Here is a 16881-nt window from a genome sequence, read left to right on the forward strand (position 1 = left end):
CGATCGCGTTTCGTCTTTCACTTCTTTTTGCCCTCTCTGGATGTGGTGAAGGCAAGTTGTTGGGAGGGATTCAGAGTTGCTAGCATTATTTTCTGCATGGCATCTTGTTGAGCAAGCTGGGGGCTCCAGATAGTTAGTTATCTGTTGCACACAGCCATTCTTACCAAGCGTCGTTTGTTGACAGCCGGAGAGAGCAAAAGACCGCTCGGCCCATCGCCGCCATGGCGACCATGGATTCTGGTATTGACACTCAGATCTACTCTGCTACTTATAGTGGGGTAAGTTTATTTCACAAATTCACGCAATACAGCCGCAATTCTCCTTATTCTTTTGTTTTCCTTTTTCCTGGCACACTCAATTTCAGTCGCTGACAACATGGCATACGCAGGTTCCGGTTTACGAATTCAAAGTGGGGTCGGACAGTGTGATGCGACGCCGTCATGATGACTGGATCAATGCCACTCATATTCTGAAAGTTGCCGGCCTGGACAAGCCGTCGCGTACTCGTATCCTCGAGAGGGAAGTGCAGAAAGGCACACACGAAAAGATCCAAGGAGGCTACGGGAAGTACCAGGGTAATTTTTTATCTTTCGGCTGCCAGCCGTCCATGGTTATCCTTTGAGTTGGAGCTGAAAATTGGCGTCTAGGAACATGGGTGCCTCTCGCCGATGGGCGTGCTGTCGCCGAAAGAAACAAGGTGCTCGATCAGCTACTCCCCATTTTTGATTTCGTCCCTGGTGACAGGACCCCTCCTCCCGCTCCGAAGCACACGACGGCGGTTTCTTCGAGGCCCAAGGCTCAAAGGACGGGGGCTTCAGGCCGAAGAGGTGGCCGGGCGTCGTCTTTCGCTTCTATGAACACCCGTGCGCCTCCCGCGGCAAGCTTTGTGCACTCTGAAGACGCATATTCTCAGATACCGCAGTCATTCAACGACCAAGAATCTGTTGACCAGGCCAGCCGTGAGTCGTCCTCGGTGCTGGCAGAAGAAGACATTGCACAGGTGTCTCAGCATCCGACCCATCCTCGGAAGCGCAAACAGGATAGGGACCTTAGCGCATTGACGGTGGCAGAGCAGCAGCACATCATGTACGGCGACGAGCTCTTGGACTACTTCATGACCGTTGGCGATGCACCCGCTCGGGGAGCCGCCCAGCCGCCTATCCCTCCGCAGAACTTTCAACCCGACCGCCCAATCGACGACCAGGGGAACACTGCCTTGCACTGGGCGTGCGCCATGGGATCCTTGGATGTGGTAAAAGATCTTATTATGCGGGGAGCTAATACCTGCGGTCTTACGCGTAATGACGAGACTCCTCTCGTTCGTGCTGTCCTGTTTACTAATAATTACGAAAAGCGAACGATGCCGGAGCTTGCAGAGATCCTCAAGAACACAATCAGCTTTCGAGATTGGTTCGGCGCCACGGTCTTCAACCACCTGGCCGTCGCTACGAAAAGCAAAGGAAAATGGAGAAGCTCGCGCTACTACTGCCAGGTCCTGATTGCAAAGCTCTCCGAGATGTATCCGCAGCATGAGGTGGGGTTGCTGCTCGCCTCCCAGGATTCCTACGGGGACACGGCGGCTCTCACCGCTGCCAAGAACGGCTGCTATCGACTCGCTGAGATCTTACTGAAAAACTGCCCGGAAGCCGGCAATCTTCCAAATAAACATGGAGAGACGGCGAACGAGGTGATGATGATGATCCAGCAGCAGCAGGTCCCGAGGGATTACCCGCACCGTCCATCATCTGCAACCCAACACAGCGTCCACGAGGGCGACATTGGCGGCGTCATCGAAAGGGGGGGGGAGAACATGGCGCAGTGTCAGCTGTCCTGCAAGAATCCGGTCGCGGCGGCGCTGCTCAAGAAGATAAGCGCGATAATGGACGATGCAAACGGCAAACTTACCCAGGCCTACGGCGAGGTAAAGTCGCGTCCCCAGAGCTTTGACGGCAAGAGTCATCCAAGAGAGATCTACGAGCAGCTGGAAGCCGAACGCGAGACCATCCGCAAGGACAAGACGGACACGTTGTCGAAGGAGGCCGAATCGGTACCGTTTGAGGACCTGGTCTCCCGACACGATGGTGCAAAGCAAAAGTACGCGTCGCTCCTGGAGGGTACGCAGGAACTCACGCTGAGCAAGCGGATTGGGCCCCACGGCGGCAATATCGCACCACCGGAGACGGAGAACAACAAGCCAGAAAGGTTAGACGGCGCCGCTACCACCACCACCACCACCACTGCTGCTGCTGCTACAGCTGCTGCACCACCGTCTTCGGAGAAGGAGAACGAACTGGCACAGAAGATCGAGCTGATCCGCAAGATCGCGCAGGCGGAGATGGCGCGCAAGAACGGCACAGAGAGCATGATGTCGCACCGTGCAGACGCGGGACCGGACGCGAGGCTCAACGTGCACCGGAAGCTGGTCGCGATGGCGACGCGGCTTCCAGAGCAGGACCTGGACCCGATGGCCAAGGACCTGGCGGTCAATCTTGAATTTGTGCGAGCCCACCAGAGCCGGCCGGGCAAGCCGCTGGCAGACGCAGGAAGGGCGTTCAAGCAGAATGCATGAGAGCAATAACTACATTTAAGTCTCGAGAGCAACTTTTCTTTCCCTCTTTTCCTTTTTCTTTTCCTTTTCCTTTTCTTTTTTCTTTTCTTTTCTTTTCTTTTCTTTTCTTTTCTTTTCTTTCTTTTCTTTCTTTTTTTTTTTTTAAAAAAAAGAAAATACTTTTCATTGTAATTACTCATGTCTGGTAGGCTACGATGAAGCAGCTTCGTCGAGCCTGATGATGATGACACCCTATTTCTGCGTTTACTTTTGATGCATCATTGAGGGACGGCGCGGTGGCTTGTGTGTACGGGTAAAAGAAAGGATCATGCATGTTCCACTGAGGGATTGCGGTGTTTTCCAAGGGGATCAACTGGTGGGCCGGGTCTGGCTTTTCGGTCTCGTTTCATGTTTTGAAGGGCTGCTTGCGCGCGCGCGCGTGTGTGTGTGTAAATAATGTTATTTATGGAGCAACTCTTTTTAAAAGGCTTGTCTCAGCCCTGAATATATTGTCAGACAACCAAGGAAGTTACTCTGCATCAGTGCATCACCTATGTAGTTATGCGGGAAGAGAAGCCCGGTCTTATCCTCCTTTTTTTCTTTTTTTGTGTTTTTAGGTCTTATCCTTTTTTTTTTTTTTTTTTTTTTTTTTTTTTTAAATAAAAACAAAGGCAAGCACACTATCAAGGTAACTAAGAGGATTGCAACGGATGTGGCAGGTGGCGTCTCCCGAGGAGTACCAGAAGAATCGAGTTTTAAGGGGGCGGGCCGCTGGAAGTGCGTGGTCTCGAAGGGGGGGCTTGAAATCATCATCGGTGGCTTGCTTTTTCGCGCCTGTCGCTTTTTTTTGGGGGCGGGACGGATTGAGAAACAGCAGAACAAGCAGAGCAACATCTGTGCTGAGTCATCGCCGCGTTTCTGCAGGGCAGGCGCGGGTTGTTTCACGGAGCGTGATTGGTCCAGCAAAGACATGCGATCGCGTCGGGCGTATCCAGATCGGGAATAGCGCAAGGACCGTGCTAGTCTGTTTTTGGGGGCAGGCGACTCCTCGCAGCCAATCACCGCGCAGGGCCGCCCCCCACGCCAGGCGGTCAGCCAGTCGATCGGCGATGCTGATTGGCCAGCACCCCTTTTCATTTGCTTTCCTTTCTTTTTTCTGCCCTGCTTCCATTTTTCCGCCTAAGAGGATGCAAGTCGAGGCCCACACCCTCTCTGTTTTGTGTGTGTGAGCGAGAGAGTGAGAGTGAGAGAGGGAGGAGTGTGTGTTGTGTGTTGTGTGTAAGAGAGAGAAGTGTCCCTTCGGCCCATCCGCAGCGAGTGGCCGCCGCCCGCCCCCCCGGACCTCACCTGCCACATCGTCCGGCGTTTCCCCTCTTTCTCCATACGATCTGTTCTTCTCTCTCTCTCTCTCTCTTTTTTCTTCTTCTGCATCTTCCTCACCCACTCACTCTCACACACTCTCTCTCTCTCTTCCTCACTCCATCTCCTCTTTTTCCCCCCTTTTTTGTCTTCCTCCGCCCCCCATCTCCTGTTACCTTTTCGCTGCTGGCTTCGATCACTTCCCTCCTTGCTCTCTTTACTTTTTTATTTATTTATTTATTTCTTTTTTATTTTTCTTTTCTTTCTCCTGGCTTTTAGAAAACTCACCTCTCCCCGTCAAAAAGTTCCAGCCGACGAGCCTTGCCGCCGTGTTCTGTCGCGCAACCCGTTCTTTGACCTCCCCCTGCCGCCTCTCCCAGAGCCACTCCCGTTTTCCTCAAAGCAAATAACATCCATCTGTCTTCCCCTTCCGAAGAAAAAGAAAAAAAAAGAAAAAAAGAAAAAAAAAAGAAAAGGAAGGAAAGAAAGAAAGAAAGAGACAAAGATCAATCAACCATCAAAACCAGTTTTTTTTTCTCCCTTTCTCCCACCTGGAGCTCGTCCTCGTGATTGGATAATTTTCGTTGCTCGGGTCCTGTCCGTCTTGTCAACTTCGTCGAAAAAAGGCAAAAAAAAAAAAAAAAAAAGGAAAAAAAAGGGTCTCTTGAAACCCAACCTAACCCTAATCCTTGGGGTTGTTTTGCCGCCTTCAATCCCGACCTTTTCCAGCCACTGCGTTCGAACGACTCCGATCTCGCTTTCTACGGTCTCCTTGCCTCTTGAAAATTGTTTCTATCATTTTATCTCTCTCTCTCTCTCTCTCTATCTCTCACTGTCTCGTTCGATCCGTCGTGATATCCGCTCTCCTTCTGTCCTCTTGTCTTTTATCCTTTTAGTTTTATTTTTTTTTTTTTTTTCCGTTTTTCCCTCAGTAGCTGTGCCTCGACCGCTGTGCTCTCCCGTGAGATTGCCGTGCAACCTCTCTCTCTTCCCTCGAAATTAGTCGCGCGCATCGTATTTGAATTCTCGCCAGAAGGACAAAAACAAAAATCTTTTATCTGGCTTTGGATGCAAGATTCGTCTTATCGCTCTTCTCGAAAAACGACTTGCAAATCGCGTCCCGACATCTTTATATTCCGTTCCGCTGTACATTCATTTTTTTTTTATTAATTTTTTTTTTCTTGTTCTCGCTGTGACGTGAAGTTTTGGTAAGTTGACAACCTGACGTCGTTATTACTTGGCCCCCCCAGGTCTTCTTTTCACTAACAGCAAAAATTAAAAAAAAAACCAAATAGACAGTTGGACAGTCAGGATTCTCGCGGTCCTCACCTTACGAAATTTTCTTCGACGCCCGAGGCCTCGCCGCTTAGTTGTACCATAACACCCCCCCACAAGTGCATTGCGCTTTGTTAATCGCTTAATTCGATCCTCCATTTCCTTGTTGCTGCGATAATCCGTGAATATACAACGCATTTCCCCCGTCGAGACCCTCGACGGCCTTAATCCTCCTATCTAATATACCCGCCGGTTACGATTTCCATCTCTCGCCATATCATTTACACGGTTGTGAATTTGTTGGCACCCTTTGCATATACCGAAACCCCCTCAACCCCAAGAAAAAAGCAAAATATTCGAATCTCCCGTTCCAACGATTAAGAGTATGGACACTGGTGGTCTAGCTCAAATGACTTTCAACGCGTCTGTCAACGGTGGCTCCCTCGGCGTTCCGGGCTCTGGCTTCGCTTCCCGTGGAAAAGGTTCGCATATAAAACGTCTCAGTGTCCCCCATCCTTCTAGGTTTGGGACTGGAGATGAGTCTCAGGCCCTCCCAACACCCCGCACTAGTCGCTCTCATCTCCTTGCTGGCTTGAGGACTGCCCCGAAACAGCCATCGACCCCGACCACTGCACCTCTGTTGCAGCAACGGCCGAATCACTTGGGGCTGGATACTTCGGCGTATGGCGCTTCTCAGGCATCCTACGTTGGAGGAATCCCCCATTCCGCGACTGGCACCACATTCTCCCATAACAACGGGTCAAACCTCGGCATGAGTGCCCAGATGTATTCCCTTCCGGAACACGTTCTCGCTCCACCAGCTCTGGACCAGATCTTGGAGTCAGGAGAACCCATCGACGAGAGCCTGTACAATGAACTCGTCCAGACTAATCTGTTCCTGGCGGCACAACAGCAGCGTTTGCAACAACAGCTTGCCACCGTCACTGCCGCGGCTCAGCAGTTTCAAGCGTTGAATCTTGGGTCGCCTCTTAACTCTCAGCATGTTTTGACCCCTGGCCTCCCCGGAATGAGCTTTTACCAGCAGCAGGCCCAGCATGGTATGCAGCCCGTCGTCAACCCTGTTCCCGGCAAACCGGGGATGTTCTCTGTGTACAACCCCATGACTGGACAACACAGCTACCTCGTGGACAATAACGCCCAGGAAGAGCCGCAATCCGCCACTTATCAAGAGCATTTTCAATCACCTGCCCCATCTGCCCAAGGCTTCCGGAGCGACATCCCATCCCCCCCTGAACAGAGGCCCTCTCCGGTTCGTACTCAGTCTTCAAACAGCCCAACAAGAGTCCCATCTCCAACCCGTCAGGCTTCTCCGTTGCAGCAGCACATTTCGAACAAACGTCTTCACAGGAAGATTCCTTCTGTGTCGGTAAAGACCGGGCTTGACCTGGGGAGAAACTCGACGCCAAAGCTGGCGAACTTCCCGCCCACTCCGGCAACTGGCACCTTTGGTCCCGGACAGGGGCGCGCTGGAGAGCATCCGCTTCGCCAACCCCGAGGCCCACCATCGCTGGAGGAACTCGTCGCGAAACCCACTGCCAAGCATGAAGGTAGCAAGAACTTTGTTACCCGCCAGCGTCGTCGCGCCGTCCACAATCTCGTTCGCGCTGGAATGGAACGCCGCAGCGGTAACAGTAGCACCGCTGGAAGCGTCACCCCATCCAGCGATGTTGAATTCAATTTCTCCCCTTACCCAGGCGACGAAGGGAGTATGAATCCCTCGAGCCACTCAAGCGTTGAAAACTTACGGGGAGCAATCGGGTCGGAAAGAAGAGAAAGAGAGTCGTCCCCTCGCAACTCCGTTGGGAGGCTTTCACCAACTGGTGGCAAGTTTGGTGAGGGCCGCATGGCTTCTCCCACTGCTGCTGAGATAGTAGCTCGTCATCCGCCGGCAGCTACTCAGCTCCCTGAGCGACGCAAGATGCCGATGTTTCTGCTCTCGAGTGCAGAGAAGCGCAAGACCCCCCTGATGTAAGGGGTTGGAGGCTGACAAATGGTCAAGAATGTGGTTCATGAACAGTAAAGAATATGGCAACAGTAAATGGCTTCTTGTTTTTGGTTGGATTTTTTTTTTTTTTTGTTTTTTCTCTTTTTTTTTCATTTTGCTTACAATTTTTGTGATCTGATCTGTTTGCTCACACGATGGATGACCCTGTGAACCTTTGATACCTTTTCTTTTGAATGAAAAGAGACAAGACAAACTGTGCTGAATTCAATTCTCTGGGAACAACTTCCCTTTTTTATTTGCTCTTTTTCTCTTTCTTTTTTTTTTCCCCTCACCTTGTTTCACCTTCACCTGGTGTATCTTACTCTCACAGGCTTGAGATTGAGTTTAACGGCCGTGATTACTGCTTGCTACTTGGATGGTGCTTAGCAAAAATTGGAAATGAAACTGATAACCATTATGCTTCTTTTGGTGTGGCTTTGATTTGAGTTCCCTGTTCACCCTAGTCTAGCTTGTTTCCCCGTGCCCTTATTTTCTGAGTTCAAAGCTGGTATGTGGTGGCAGTACCTTGTTGCGGAGAAAAGGGTGGTGGATTTTGAATGTGCCTGAAAGGCCAGTCTAGACAGCAGAGAACAGGCTGGTGGATGACTTTGTGGCTTTTAGTGATGGCAGGAAGCCCATCAATAATGTGTCTGTTTCTTTGTATTAAGATTTCCAGGCTTGAGACATGTTTGCTTTAAATAATTTCTTCAGCCCTTTCTTGGCTCGCTGGCGAGCAAGATGTGGAATAGATAGTTTACTGCAACACGTTTGCCATCCAGCCTGCTCACATTCTGATCCCCAGTGGAGTCAACGCCTGGATTAATTTATTGGAGCTTCTGGGTTAGCCAGGAAGAGAAAAAGGCGGCTACATGCAGATGCTACATTACAAACAGAGAGAAAAAAAAAGGGGGGGAGTGGAAGAGGAACTCTAAGGATAAGAATGTAAATGGTTTCCAGGCGCCTTCGTGCGGGTTCTGGAACATCAAACGGTCAAAAAGAGGGCGGAGAAAAAAGCCATTCGTCGAAACATTGATGGCGGAAGTCTGAAGATCAAAATCGAACACACTAAACTAACAAACTAACGAGTTAACTTCCTTGCGCCATAAGTTTGGTTGATTGTGCTGGTTGGCCAGTCAGCCGGGCCGTGGCAAGCTCTTCAACGTCACCCATCATGGATTTTTTCGCCGAGATAGCGGTACCCACGGCCGGGGGTTCTGAGAACTGCTTCCAGACCTGAAAATTCTGCAGTACGGAGATAAACTGGTGATTTCGTGCTCAGAGCAGGCGAGTCTGATATCATGCCCCCTCCTCCAAAGTTTTCTGTCGTGGCCTGACAGAAAATGCTGCCGAAAATAGCACGGGGACCTCCTTGTGGCCACGCTGCCTGTGGGGAGAGCTTTGTTTCGAGAGCAGAGTACGGAGTAACGGGCCCCAGAACTCCCGCCTGCGTGATCGGTGGATGATGGCGCGGTGCTCTTTTTGGGTCTTGCTGCTATTCGATAAGCCAGCTGTCTCCTCCAGCGGGTCTGCCTGTGTGTTCCTCCAGACCTCCTTGGGATGACTGATCGAGATCCCATAAGGTTTTGATAAGCCGGCAATGCTTTGTGGATGGAATGATGTAACCAGGTTAACCAGTCAACCGGCTTGCCATGCCAGACATCACCCGCCACTCCACGAGTTTCCTGGTTGGTTGATATCGATTTTCTATGTATCTCCCTCGAGAGCTCTGATTCCGCATCGTCCAGACACAACCCCCCTCCAACGCGCAATGGAGAAATTGGTCTCAAGCACACTCTCTAGACCAAGTCGCTGGCTAGGGCTAGGTCATAGTTACCCTACGCCCAATACTGTCCATGGGAGAGCCACGCTTTAACCTAGACCGCGCAAAAAAAAGCCTGTCTTGAGGAATTCTAGGCCTTATCTTCGCCTCCCAGCTGGACCCTTTTGTCTCGAATACCGATATCAAGTCGGCCGAGGGATGATTCACATACTTTGCTCTTCATTTTTTTCTGTCGTCGTATCTTATTACTTAGCCGCTGTCATCCTCTCAAAAATTGCCCCTCATACTTAATTCCTTTCATGTTTTTTTTTTCTTATGGGAATATAAACACAGCTAACTAACCAGCTAACTAGAGCACATTTTGTTTGATTTGATCTCGTTATTTTATTTTATTTCTCTTGCTTAATCCTAGCTGACTACCCGTCGAGCGTTTGCTATCGAACGCATTGGACCCTTGTCAATTTTGCCCTTGGAAGAAGGAATTTGACAAGAGATCTTCGACCAAATCTTGTATTGAACCGGTGTTTCACGCCATTTCGAGTAGTGGTTTGCTTGCTTTTTCCCAATCCCGGACCCCGACAAACGCTTGAAAGATCCGTGGTAGTTGCAGCCTGTCTGCTCCAGTCCTGGTGAAAAAAAATCCTGTTGGAGGATCAATGTGGTGAGGCGAGACATCCACGGAAATCCTTTAGGGTGTTGTCACCTTTACTCCCATTGAGGGAGTTTCCGGGACCTCCGCGTAGCCGAGTGGGCACGAATTGCTCTTTGTCGTACTATGGAGGAAGAAAATCTGTACTTCGCAGTGAGCACTGAGGCCCTTCTGCCGACTCCTGCCAGCTGCCGGAGTTCACGAACACCAAGCCCTTCCGGGATCCATATGGCTCCATCGCGGCCAGCCTTGAGGCGTGATAACATTACTAGAAATGGCAGGCCAGAGGGCAAAGAGTTGCGGTGGACGAATCCCGTTGGGGATGCATCAGAGAATCCGCAAGATATCCTACCAGATAGCGCAGAGGACTGCAGGCCACGAGCTCCCCAAATACCACCTGCCGTCCATCTGTCCTTTGATACACCAACTTACAACGGAGAATCTGCTGAGGATCATAATGTGCAACGGAAATTCGAGCGACGATTGACCGGGTTTCCTTCCGACGTTGACGAAGAACCTCTACGGCAGACCAGTTCGGAACAACGAAAAAGCAGGGAACTGCATTCCGCTTATGAGAGAGCGCAGAAACTAGCTTCGAGATTACGCATGCCGTCGTTTGCTCGGAAAGCCCGTCCCATGAAATCTAAGGATGACGGTGGAGGAAGCGGTGACGCATTTATCCCAGTTGATCTCAACGAAAAGGATGATAGCTTGGATGAACCGACACACCCAATGAACTCATCCCCGTCTAGCATTACTGAAGCCCACAATATAGTTCGAAGATTGAGTAGGCATCGTTTGGACCCTTTGACTCACAACCGCCCTATCGATCTCCCCTCAGGCCAAGTCACTCCTTACGGAGAAAGGGATCCGAACAACTACGTGGAGCCACGGTCGCATTATCGCGGTAGCATATTGTTCAATCTACTCAAGCTTTACCATAATGGCGAGCAAGAAGGACGAGAGGAGAGTCAACAACTTTCGTCGTCGAGCCTGCCGTTGCACCATTCTCCTCAGCAATCCATTTCTATACCTAGCACGCCGCGCACAAAGAGCAAATGGTACGACAAGTCGAAAAATTTATCCTCGAGTTCGCTCAGCACGCTGCTACCGGACGCACAATCCCGTCGTTCTTCGGTGGACCATGGGCTCAAACACTCCAGGAGTAGTAGCATGCTTGCCTCTGCGGCAAAGAAACTCCTCCCTCGTCCCCGCCTTGAAGATGAAATTCGTATTTCGGTGCATATCGCGGAGACTATCTCACGCCAACGGTATCTGATGAAACTCTGCCAGGCGCTTATGAAGTACGGTGCCCCGACCCATCGACTCGAGGAGTATATGTGCATGACGGCAAGAGTCTTGGAGATCGATGCTCAGTTCTTGTACGTCCCTGGGTGTATGTTCTTTTCTTTCGGCGACTCTGCGACGCACACCACCGAGTTGAAGCTGTTGAAGTACCCCCCAGGACTCGATCTGGGACGACTGGCCGATGTACACGAAATATACAAGGAAGTGGTGCATGATGTTATCGGGGTCGAGGAAGCCATACAAACATTAGACGAAATCAACCGCCGGAAGGACAAATATAATAAATGGTGGCTCATCTTCTTCTATGGCTGTGCATCTGCCTGTGTGGGACCTTTCGCCTTCGAAGCCGGCGCCTTGGATATGCCGATAGCCTTCCTCTTGGGATGCATTCTTGGTGCACTGAAATACCTTGTTGTCCCCCGCTCCCCGTTGTATTCTAATGTCTTTGAACTCACCGCTGCTATGGTGACGTCTTTCCTCGCCCGTGCATTCGGAAGCATTCGGGCTGATTCGGGTGAATCCCGCCGCCTGTTTTGTTTCCCAGCCCTCGCTCAATCTTCCATTGCGCTTATTCTTCCAGGATACATGGTGCTCTGCAGCAGCTTGGAGCTCCAGTCTCGGAACATGCTCGCAGGCTCAGTGCGGCTGGTATACTCCATCATTTACTCGCTGGTGCTGGGATTCGGAATGATGCTGGGTACGTCCTTTTATGGAAGCATGGATCCATATGCAACTTCTGCATACGCCTGTCGTGGCGCAGCCCGCTTCGGCAATATAAACGAATACGCACGAAAGTTTCCATCTGTTATCCTTTTCACACTTTGTTTGGTCATGATCAATCAGGCGAAATGGAAACAGGCTCCGGTCATGATCATCATCTCGTTTGCCGGATACGTCGTCAATTTCTTCTCCGTTAAACGGTTTGCGAATAATACGCAGATCGCGAGCGTCCTAGGGGCCTTTGTCATCGGCGTTATGGGAAACCTGTATAGTCGTTTGCGACATGGGCTCGCTGCCGCCGCGATATTACCGGCGATATTCGTTCAGGTGCCGTCGGGCTTGGCCTCGAGTGGTTCGCTCCTGTCCAGCCTGGCTTTTGCGAATGAAATAAACCGCAACAAGACGGCCACGCATAACGCGGATAAGAATTCGCTCGATCCTATCCTGCCAGTGAATTTAACTGAGACGAGCAAGGGACTGCCGCAGTTGCTGGGGGCGAACAAGATGTATGGGAATGTGGTGTTTGACTTGGCGTATGGGATGGTGCAGGTTAGCATTGCAATTACTGTTGGGTTGTTTCTGGCGGCGTTGGTCGTATACCCTCTAGGGAAGAGGAGGAGCGGGCTGTTCAGTTTCTAGATCTCCCTTGGCACTCGGTTTACTTGGGGGTTACAGGCGTTGCTTGGAAGTTTTCGGTGCCAGACGAACGCCATTCGTCTGCCGGTCATAAAAACACTTTCGTCTTTATCCTCTCTTGTTTCTATGTTATGAAGTGAGCTTATCTGTCTTTCGCACGGCTATATATGCGGAGACTACTCCGTACATACATACGGAATATAGAATTTTGAATTAATTATATATTTACTTGGACAGAGTTAAAGCCGTCAATTCCTATTGACATTTCAAATCATGAGATTGGCAGATGAGTATCAAACGCTCAACCTAAGTGACTGACATCTGAGAGGGCCGTTGGTGTGCTTCAGAGTACCCAGGGATTGTTAAGGGGGTGGGTTAGGGATGGGCTAGGGGGCCTGGGGGTGAATCTTCAGAGGGCGGTTAGGGGGTGGAACCTCGTTGTTTGGGAGGCGTTCTGGGGGCAAGCTAGCTACGGAGCACTCCGTACTTAAGGGGCTTTCACTTACCTTAGGGTTTGCGCCTTTGCCACAATGAACCGGCGGATCGATCAGCGGCACGCCGGCAGCCGAGCAATTTTGGCGCCGTACGTATTCTTGGCCAGCCCCCCAAAAAAAAAAAAAAAAAAATCAAACACTCACTCGTTAACGAAGTAATGGACTCGCAGCCCTATTTGATTCGCGGATATTGCGGAAGCGAACGCGGAATATTGAAAAATGCCCCTGACGAAGGATGTTCTGACCTGCTTTGGAACATGATTCTTTGAAAATGTTGATAATTTATGAGGCCGGCGGCCCGCTCGTGGCTGCTTCGAGTCGAACCTGAAACTCGAGTGAAGAATCATCGTGGCAGGGGTCCTGCAATAGTATCTCGGCAATTAATGGGAACTGCAACGACGGTTCAGAGGTGGGTAATGAAAAGTTTGCAAGGGCTTCGAATCCCTCATCTCAAGGAAAAATCAGCCCAATTGAACGAGGCGAACGCTGGCGATGGGCTCAACTCAACCCTCCCAAGAAGGACGGTTACACGCCTTCCAAGTGATATCTGACCTTCATCTTGAAGTTGGCCGGCAGTACTCTTCGTTCGAATTTCCCGTTAAAGCGCCGAATCTTATTTTTGCAGGCGATGTTGGCTGCCTGGCGCAATATGACGAGTACCTCGACTTCATTCGGAAGCAGACGTGCCGATTCGAACGGGTGTTTCTCGTTCTTGGAAACCATGAGTTCTACGATATGACCTATGCCGCGGGCCTAGAGAAGGCGAGGGAACTCGAGAAAGAGCCTAGCCTGGATGGACGGCTTATCCTTCTTGACAGAACGCGCTACGACATTCCGGATTCTCACGTCACGCTTTTGGGGTGCACGCTTTGGTCGAGGGTGGCTGACGATGTGAAAGAGATTGTGAGATCGAAGGTTAAGGATTATCGGAGGATAGAGGACTGGTCCGTCGAGGTTCACAATTCAGGGCATGAAAAAGATAGTGGCTGGCTGAAAGACCAGGTCAAAGAAATACAGCGAGGGGGTGAACAGAGACAGATGCTGATCGTTACGCATCATGCCCCGTGCTTCGATGGAACCTCGAGTCCGCGGCATGCGCAGAACCCATGGACGTGCGCGTTTGCAAGTGACACGCTCCCGGATGAAGGCTGGGCGGGCGTGAAGTATTGGATCTTCGGGCACACACATTACACAACAGAGTTTACCAGGGGAGTTGTCAGAGTTGTGAGCAACCAACGGGGATACGTACTTCCATCGGAGTCGACGGAGAAAAAGGCAGAAAACAAGTTTGATGTCGAAAAGGTGATTTGGATGTGAACAATATGCAGTTCAGTGAACCCGTCGCTTGTCAATTGAAGTATCCGAAGTAGGTACATATCGGAAACTTTTCAACGACCTTAATATTTTTTATTCCTCTCATCCCTTCCTATCTACGGAGTAAAGCAGAAAAATTTGCTGCGCTCTACCATCACATGTATTTGCTTTGCTTTAATGATGGGAACAGTCTTTCTCCCGTCGCACCGCAATCACTCTAACCACCACTTCTCCGTATATTCTACAGCGACTGCAATCAATCTCGCTCCGAAAGGCCATATTCGTTCAATACCTTCCCGCCCCACTTTCGTGATGCAGTACTGCTATCAAAGTGAATTACTCACGGACGCTGCTCTCTCCCATCTGATAAATTTCTTGTCCGAAGTGTGCAGGTGGCCGAATGTGATGCAGGCGCCCCTCTCTTCGCGAACCGCAATATCGCCACTGATGAGCCGTGGGGTAAACTAAACTACATATGTATGTCTGACAGGGGGTTTGAAAGCAAAAAAAAAAATAAAAAATAAAAAAGAAAAAAAAAGAAAAAAGAATAAAATAAAAATAAAAGCCAGTTGAAGCATCGGCTGTCCCGCAAATAAATACCCGACTGCATTATTGTTAGGTCATTTGGCAGACAGGCAGGGATTAGGTGACGTCCACGCACTGACATCACTTCATGATGAGTCCTCATTTGCCGCTTCAGATGTGAATACCAGGTTAACCAACTAACATGGCACGACTTGAGGTGACATAGGGCTAAATTCGAACCGGTTGATTTTAAAGCTGACTATCGTGATTCGGTAGTTCATGAGTCGACGGCTGGACACCCTCTTTGCTAAATATGGCGTTGTGCTCGTTTGGCCTCCCTACAAGACCGCACAAATGCGCGCTTGTAGGCGTTGCAAAGTCAATACTGGCCGCTCATATTCCGAAAGAGATGCCGTTTTCTTCCACTACTTTATTGCATAAGGCCATCGCAGTTGGCTGCATCTCCCACCCATGCCAGCTTCGGCAATTTCAGAATATCTAGGATGTCATGGACCTGCTCCAGGTCAGCCGCGCCATCGATTACCTTCAGCCCGCCACTATTGTCCTCGAACAAGAGTGATGCACCTTTCCAAAAGGGGTAGTATGTCTGATGCGGACTTCGATGTACAGTGGAGCCAGCGACATGCCACGGGCCTCCTTGTGTTGGGTATCAATGGACGTCTCCGTCTTGGAGAGTCGGATGGTCCTTAGACTGGGGAGAGCTTTGGTCGTCTTCGCAAAGCTATAAATTGCTGGATGTTTCCCTGCCTTGATGGACCATGTTTCTCAAACTCTTCTAAAATCGTCAGGCACAAGAACTCAATTTTATCCAAGTCTCCTTTGATTACGAACAACCTACCGATTCGAACTGCGACTCCCCAGTGGCTATGGTCCGAGTCGCGTCAGCTGTGGTAGCTCTGGGAGCTGTATGCTTTGCGGCATCAGAACAAGTGTTCGGTTTCAAATCGGGCCCTTCGGCACCGCACATCCCTCCGGGGCTCTCCCATGGGTTTGCACCGGCCTACTCGTCGAATAAAACCGACAAACCGACTCAATATTTGATGGCAGGACCGCAGTTAACAGGATACGCGGCAGCATCCGCGGTGAATAAAGTGCCTGTGATTCCGATCTCCGGGGACGGAATAAACTGTCCAAGCAATACAGAGCCCAGTGCTAAGAGCTCCGATGGCTACCAGTGCATGTACGGAAATGCAGAGGGGACTATCCACCTTCACTCCGCATTGTCCAAGTGCTGCTATTCGCCTCAGGAATCGGTGTTCTTGCTCTCTACGACGGGAGAGACGTACCATGCGGCGAATTACTTCTTCGATAGTAAATACTGCTGTGTTGACGAGGGCGAGGTGGACGCTTCGCTCACTGATGGCATGTGCGTGTACGGGCAATCGCGGCTGACGGTGCCGACTTCGTACGTGACCAAGTGCTGCTGGAATAAGAAGACGGATTCGTTTGGGGTACACTTGCGACAGTCCGTGCCGAACATTCCGCACGTCGTCATCAACAAGGGGGCCAAGGTAGATATCTTTCCGGATCTGAGTGCGGGAGCGACAGTCGTGGAAGCGAACATCTACCAGTCGTTTATGACCCTGAAGATAATGCTCTGGCTCGGCGGGGCGATCAACGAGCATATTACGTTCACGATACAGGTGTGGTACAGTCACAAGTGGGAGATTGCTCGACGATGGCAGTTTGGGACGTGGATCCCGGGCGAGGTGTACGCTGATTTCGAGACGCTGATCAGGCCTGACCTCTCGATCGACTACAAGGTGCACTACACGGGCAGTGGGATATTTGGGCGGCTGGAGGCGACGACCGGGCCGTTCCACATCGATACCCCTCCCGAACTTAAGCTGTTTCTGGGCAACCTGAAAATGTGCTAGGAATATCTCATTTGGCATAAGATAAGTTATGAAGAAGACTGTCTCTGTCGGATGATTGGTCATTGATGCATGTTGTGTGGACTGCTGGCCCTGTTGTCAATATCAAATTATCAAGCATTGGACGGCAGTGAGGAAGTAAATAGCTTGACATAGTTAATGCAGTTCCGTACTCCGGACATGAGATTATTTCTACAAGCATCCAATGGGACAATGAAGCTGGATGTCGGATAACCGACCAACTCTGTGGCTGCTGGCTGTGACTGGTTTCTGTTTGGCAGAAAACCGGCTTTTAACGAGAGGTGAGTCCAAGTTTCAATGATGAGTTGGTTAATATTGTCTTTCGTTGCATATAGAGTACTATGGGCACAGT

At 50.4% G+C, this 16881-nt stretch overlaps 6 protein-coding genes across 6 annotated transcripts; all 6 read left to right on the forward strand.

The window, feature by feature from the left end:
- The first annotated feature begins 50 nt into the window (after window positions 1–50).
- Window positions 51–2992, forward strand: CIMG_00075 (APSES transcription factor). The gene is made up of 3 exons (XM_001246303.2): window positions 51–278; window positions 389–575; window positions 648–2992. Exons 1-3 carry the CDS (start codon window positions 222–224, stop codon window positions 2567–2569), a joined length of 2166 nt encoding a protein of 721 aa, XP_001246304.2. The 5' UTR covers window positions 51–221; the 3' UTR covers window positions 2570–2992.
- A 39-nt stretch (window positions 2993–3031) lies between these two features.
- Window positions 3032–5529, forward strand: CIMG_12906 (uncharacterized protein). The gene is made up of 3 exons (XM_004445936.1): window positions 3032–3128; window positions 3166–5115; window positions 5203–5529. The coding sequence occupies exon 2, from the start codon at window positions 3259–3261 to the stop codon at window positions 3775–3777; it is 519 nt and encodes a 172-aa protein (XP_004445993.1). The 5' UTR covers window positions 3032–3128; window positions 3166–3258; the 3' UTR covers window positions 3778–5115; window positions 5203–5529.
- Window positions 5272–7607, forward strand: CIMG_00073 (uncharacterized protein). Its single transcript, XM_001246301.2, has one exon. The coding sequence runs from the start codon at window positions 5568–5570 to the stop codon at window positions 7173–7175; it is 1608 nt and encodes a 535-aa protein (XP_001246302.2). The 5' UTR covers window positions 5272–5567; the 3' UTR covers window positions 7176–7607.
- A 1672-nt stretch (window positions 7608–9279) lies between these two features.
- Window positions 9280–12519, forward strand: CIMG_10463 (uncharacterized protein). Its single transcript, XM_012358787.1, has one exon. It carries the CDS (start codon window positions 9743–9745, stop codon window positions 12281–12283), a length of 2541 nt encoding a protein of 846 aa, XP_012214210.1. The 5' UTR covers window positions 9280–9742; the 3' UTR covers window positions 12284–12519.
- A 433-nt stretch (window positions 12520–12952) lies between these two features.
- CIMG_10462 (uncharacterized protein) lies at window positions 12953–14193 on the forward strand. Its single transcript, XM_012358786.1, has one exon. It carries the CDS (start codon window positions 13267–13269, stop codon window positions 14089–14091), a length of 825 nt encoding a protein of 274 aa, XP_012214209.1. The 5' UTR covers window positions 12953–13266; the 3' UTR covers window positions 14092–14193.
- Window positions 14194–14874: 681 nt separating this feature from the next.
- Window positions 14875–16821, forward strand: CIMG_00070 (uncharacterized protein). Its single transcript, XM_001246298.2, has one exon. The coding sequence runs from the start codon at window positions 15501–15503 to the stop codon at window positions 16509–16511; it is 1011 nt and encodes a 336-aa protein (XP_001246299.2). The 5' UTR covers window positions 14875–15500; the 3' UTR covers window positions 16512–16821.
- The last annotated feature ends 60 nt before the right edge of the window (window positions 16822–16881 follow it).

Source organism: Coccidioides immitis, assembly GCF_000149335.2.
Source record: "Coccidioides immitis RS genomic scaffold supercont3.1, whole genome shotgun sequence".
Classification (NCBI taxonomy): domain Eukaryota; kingdom Fungi; phylum Ascomycota; class Eurotiomycetes; order Onygenales; family Onygenaceae; genus Coccidioides; species Coccidioides immitis.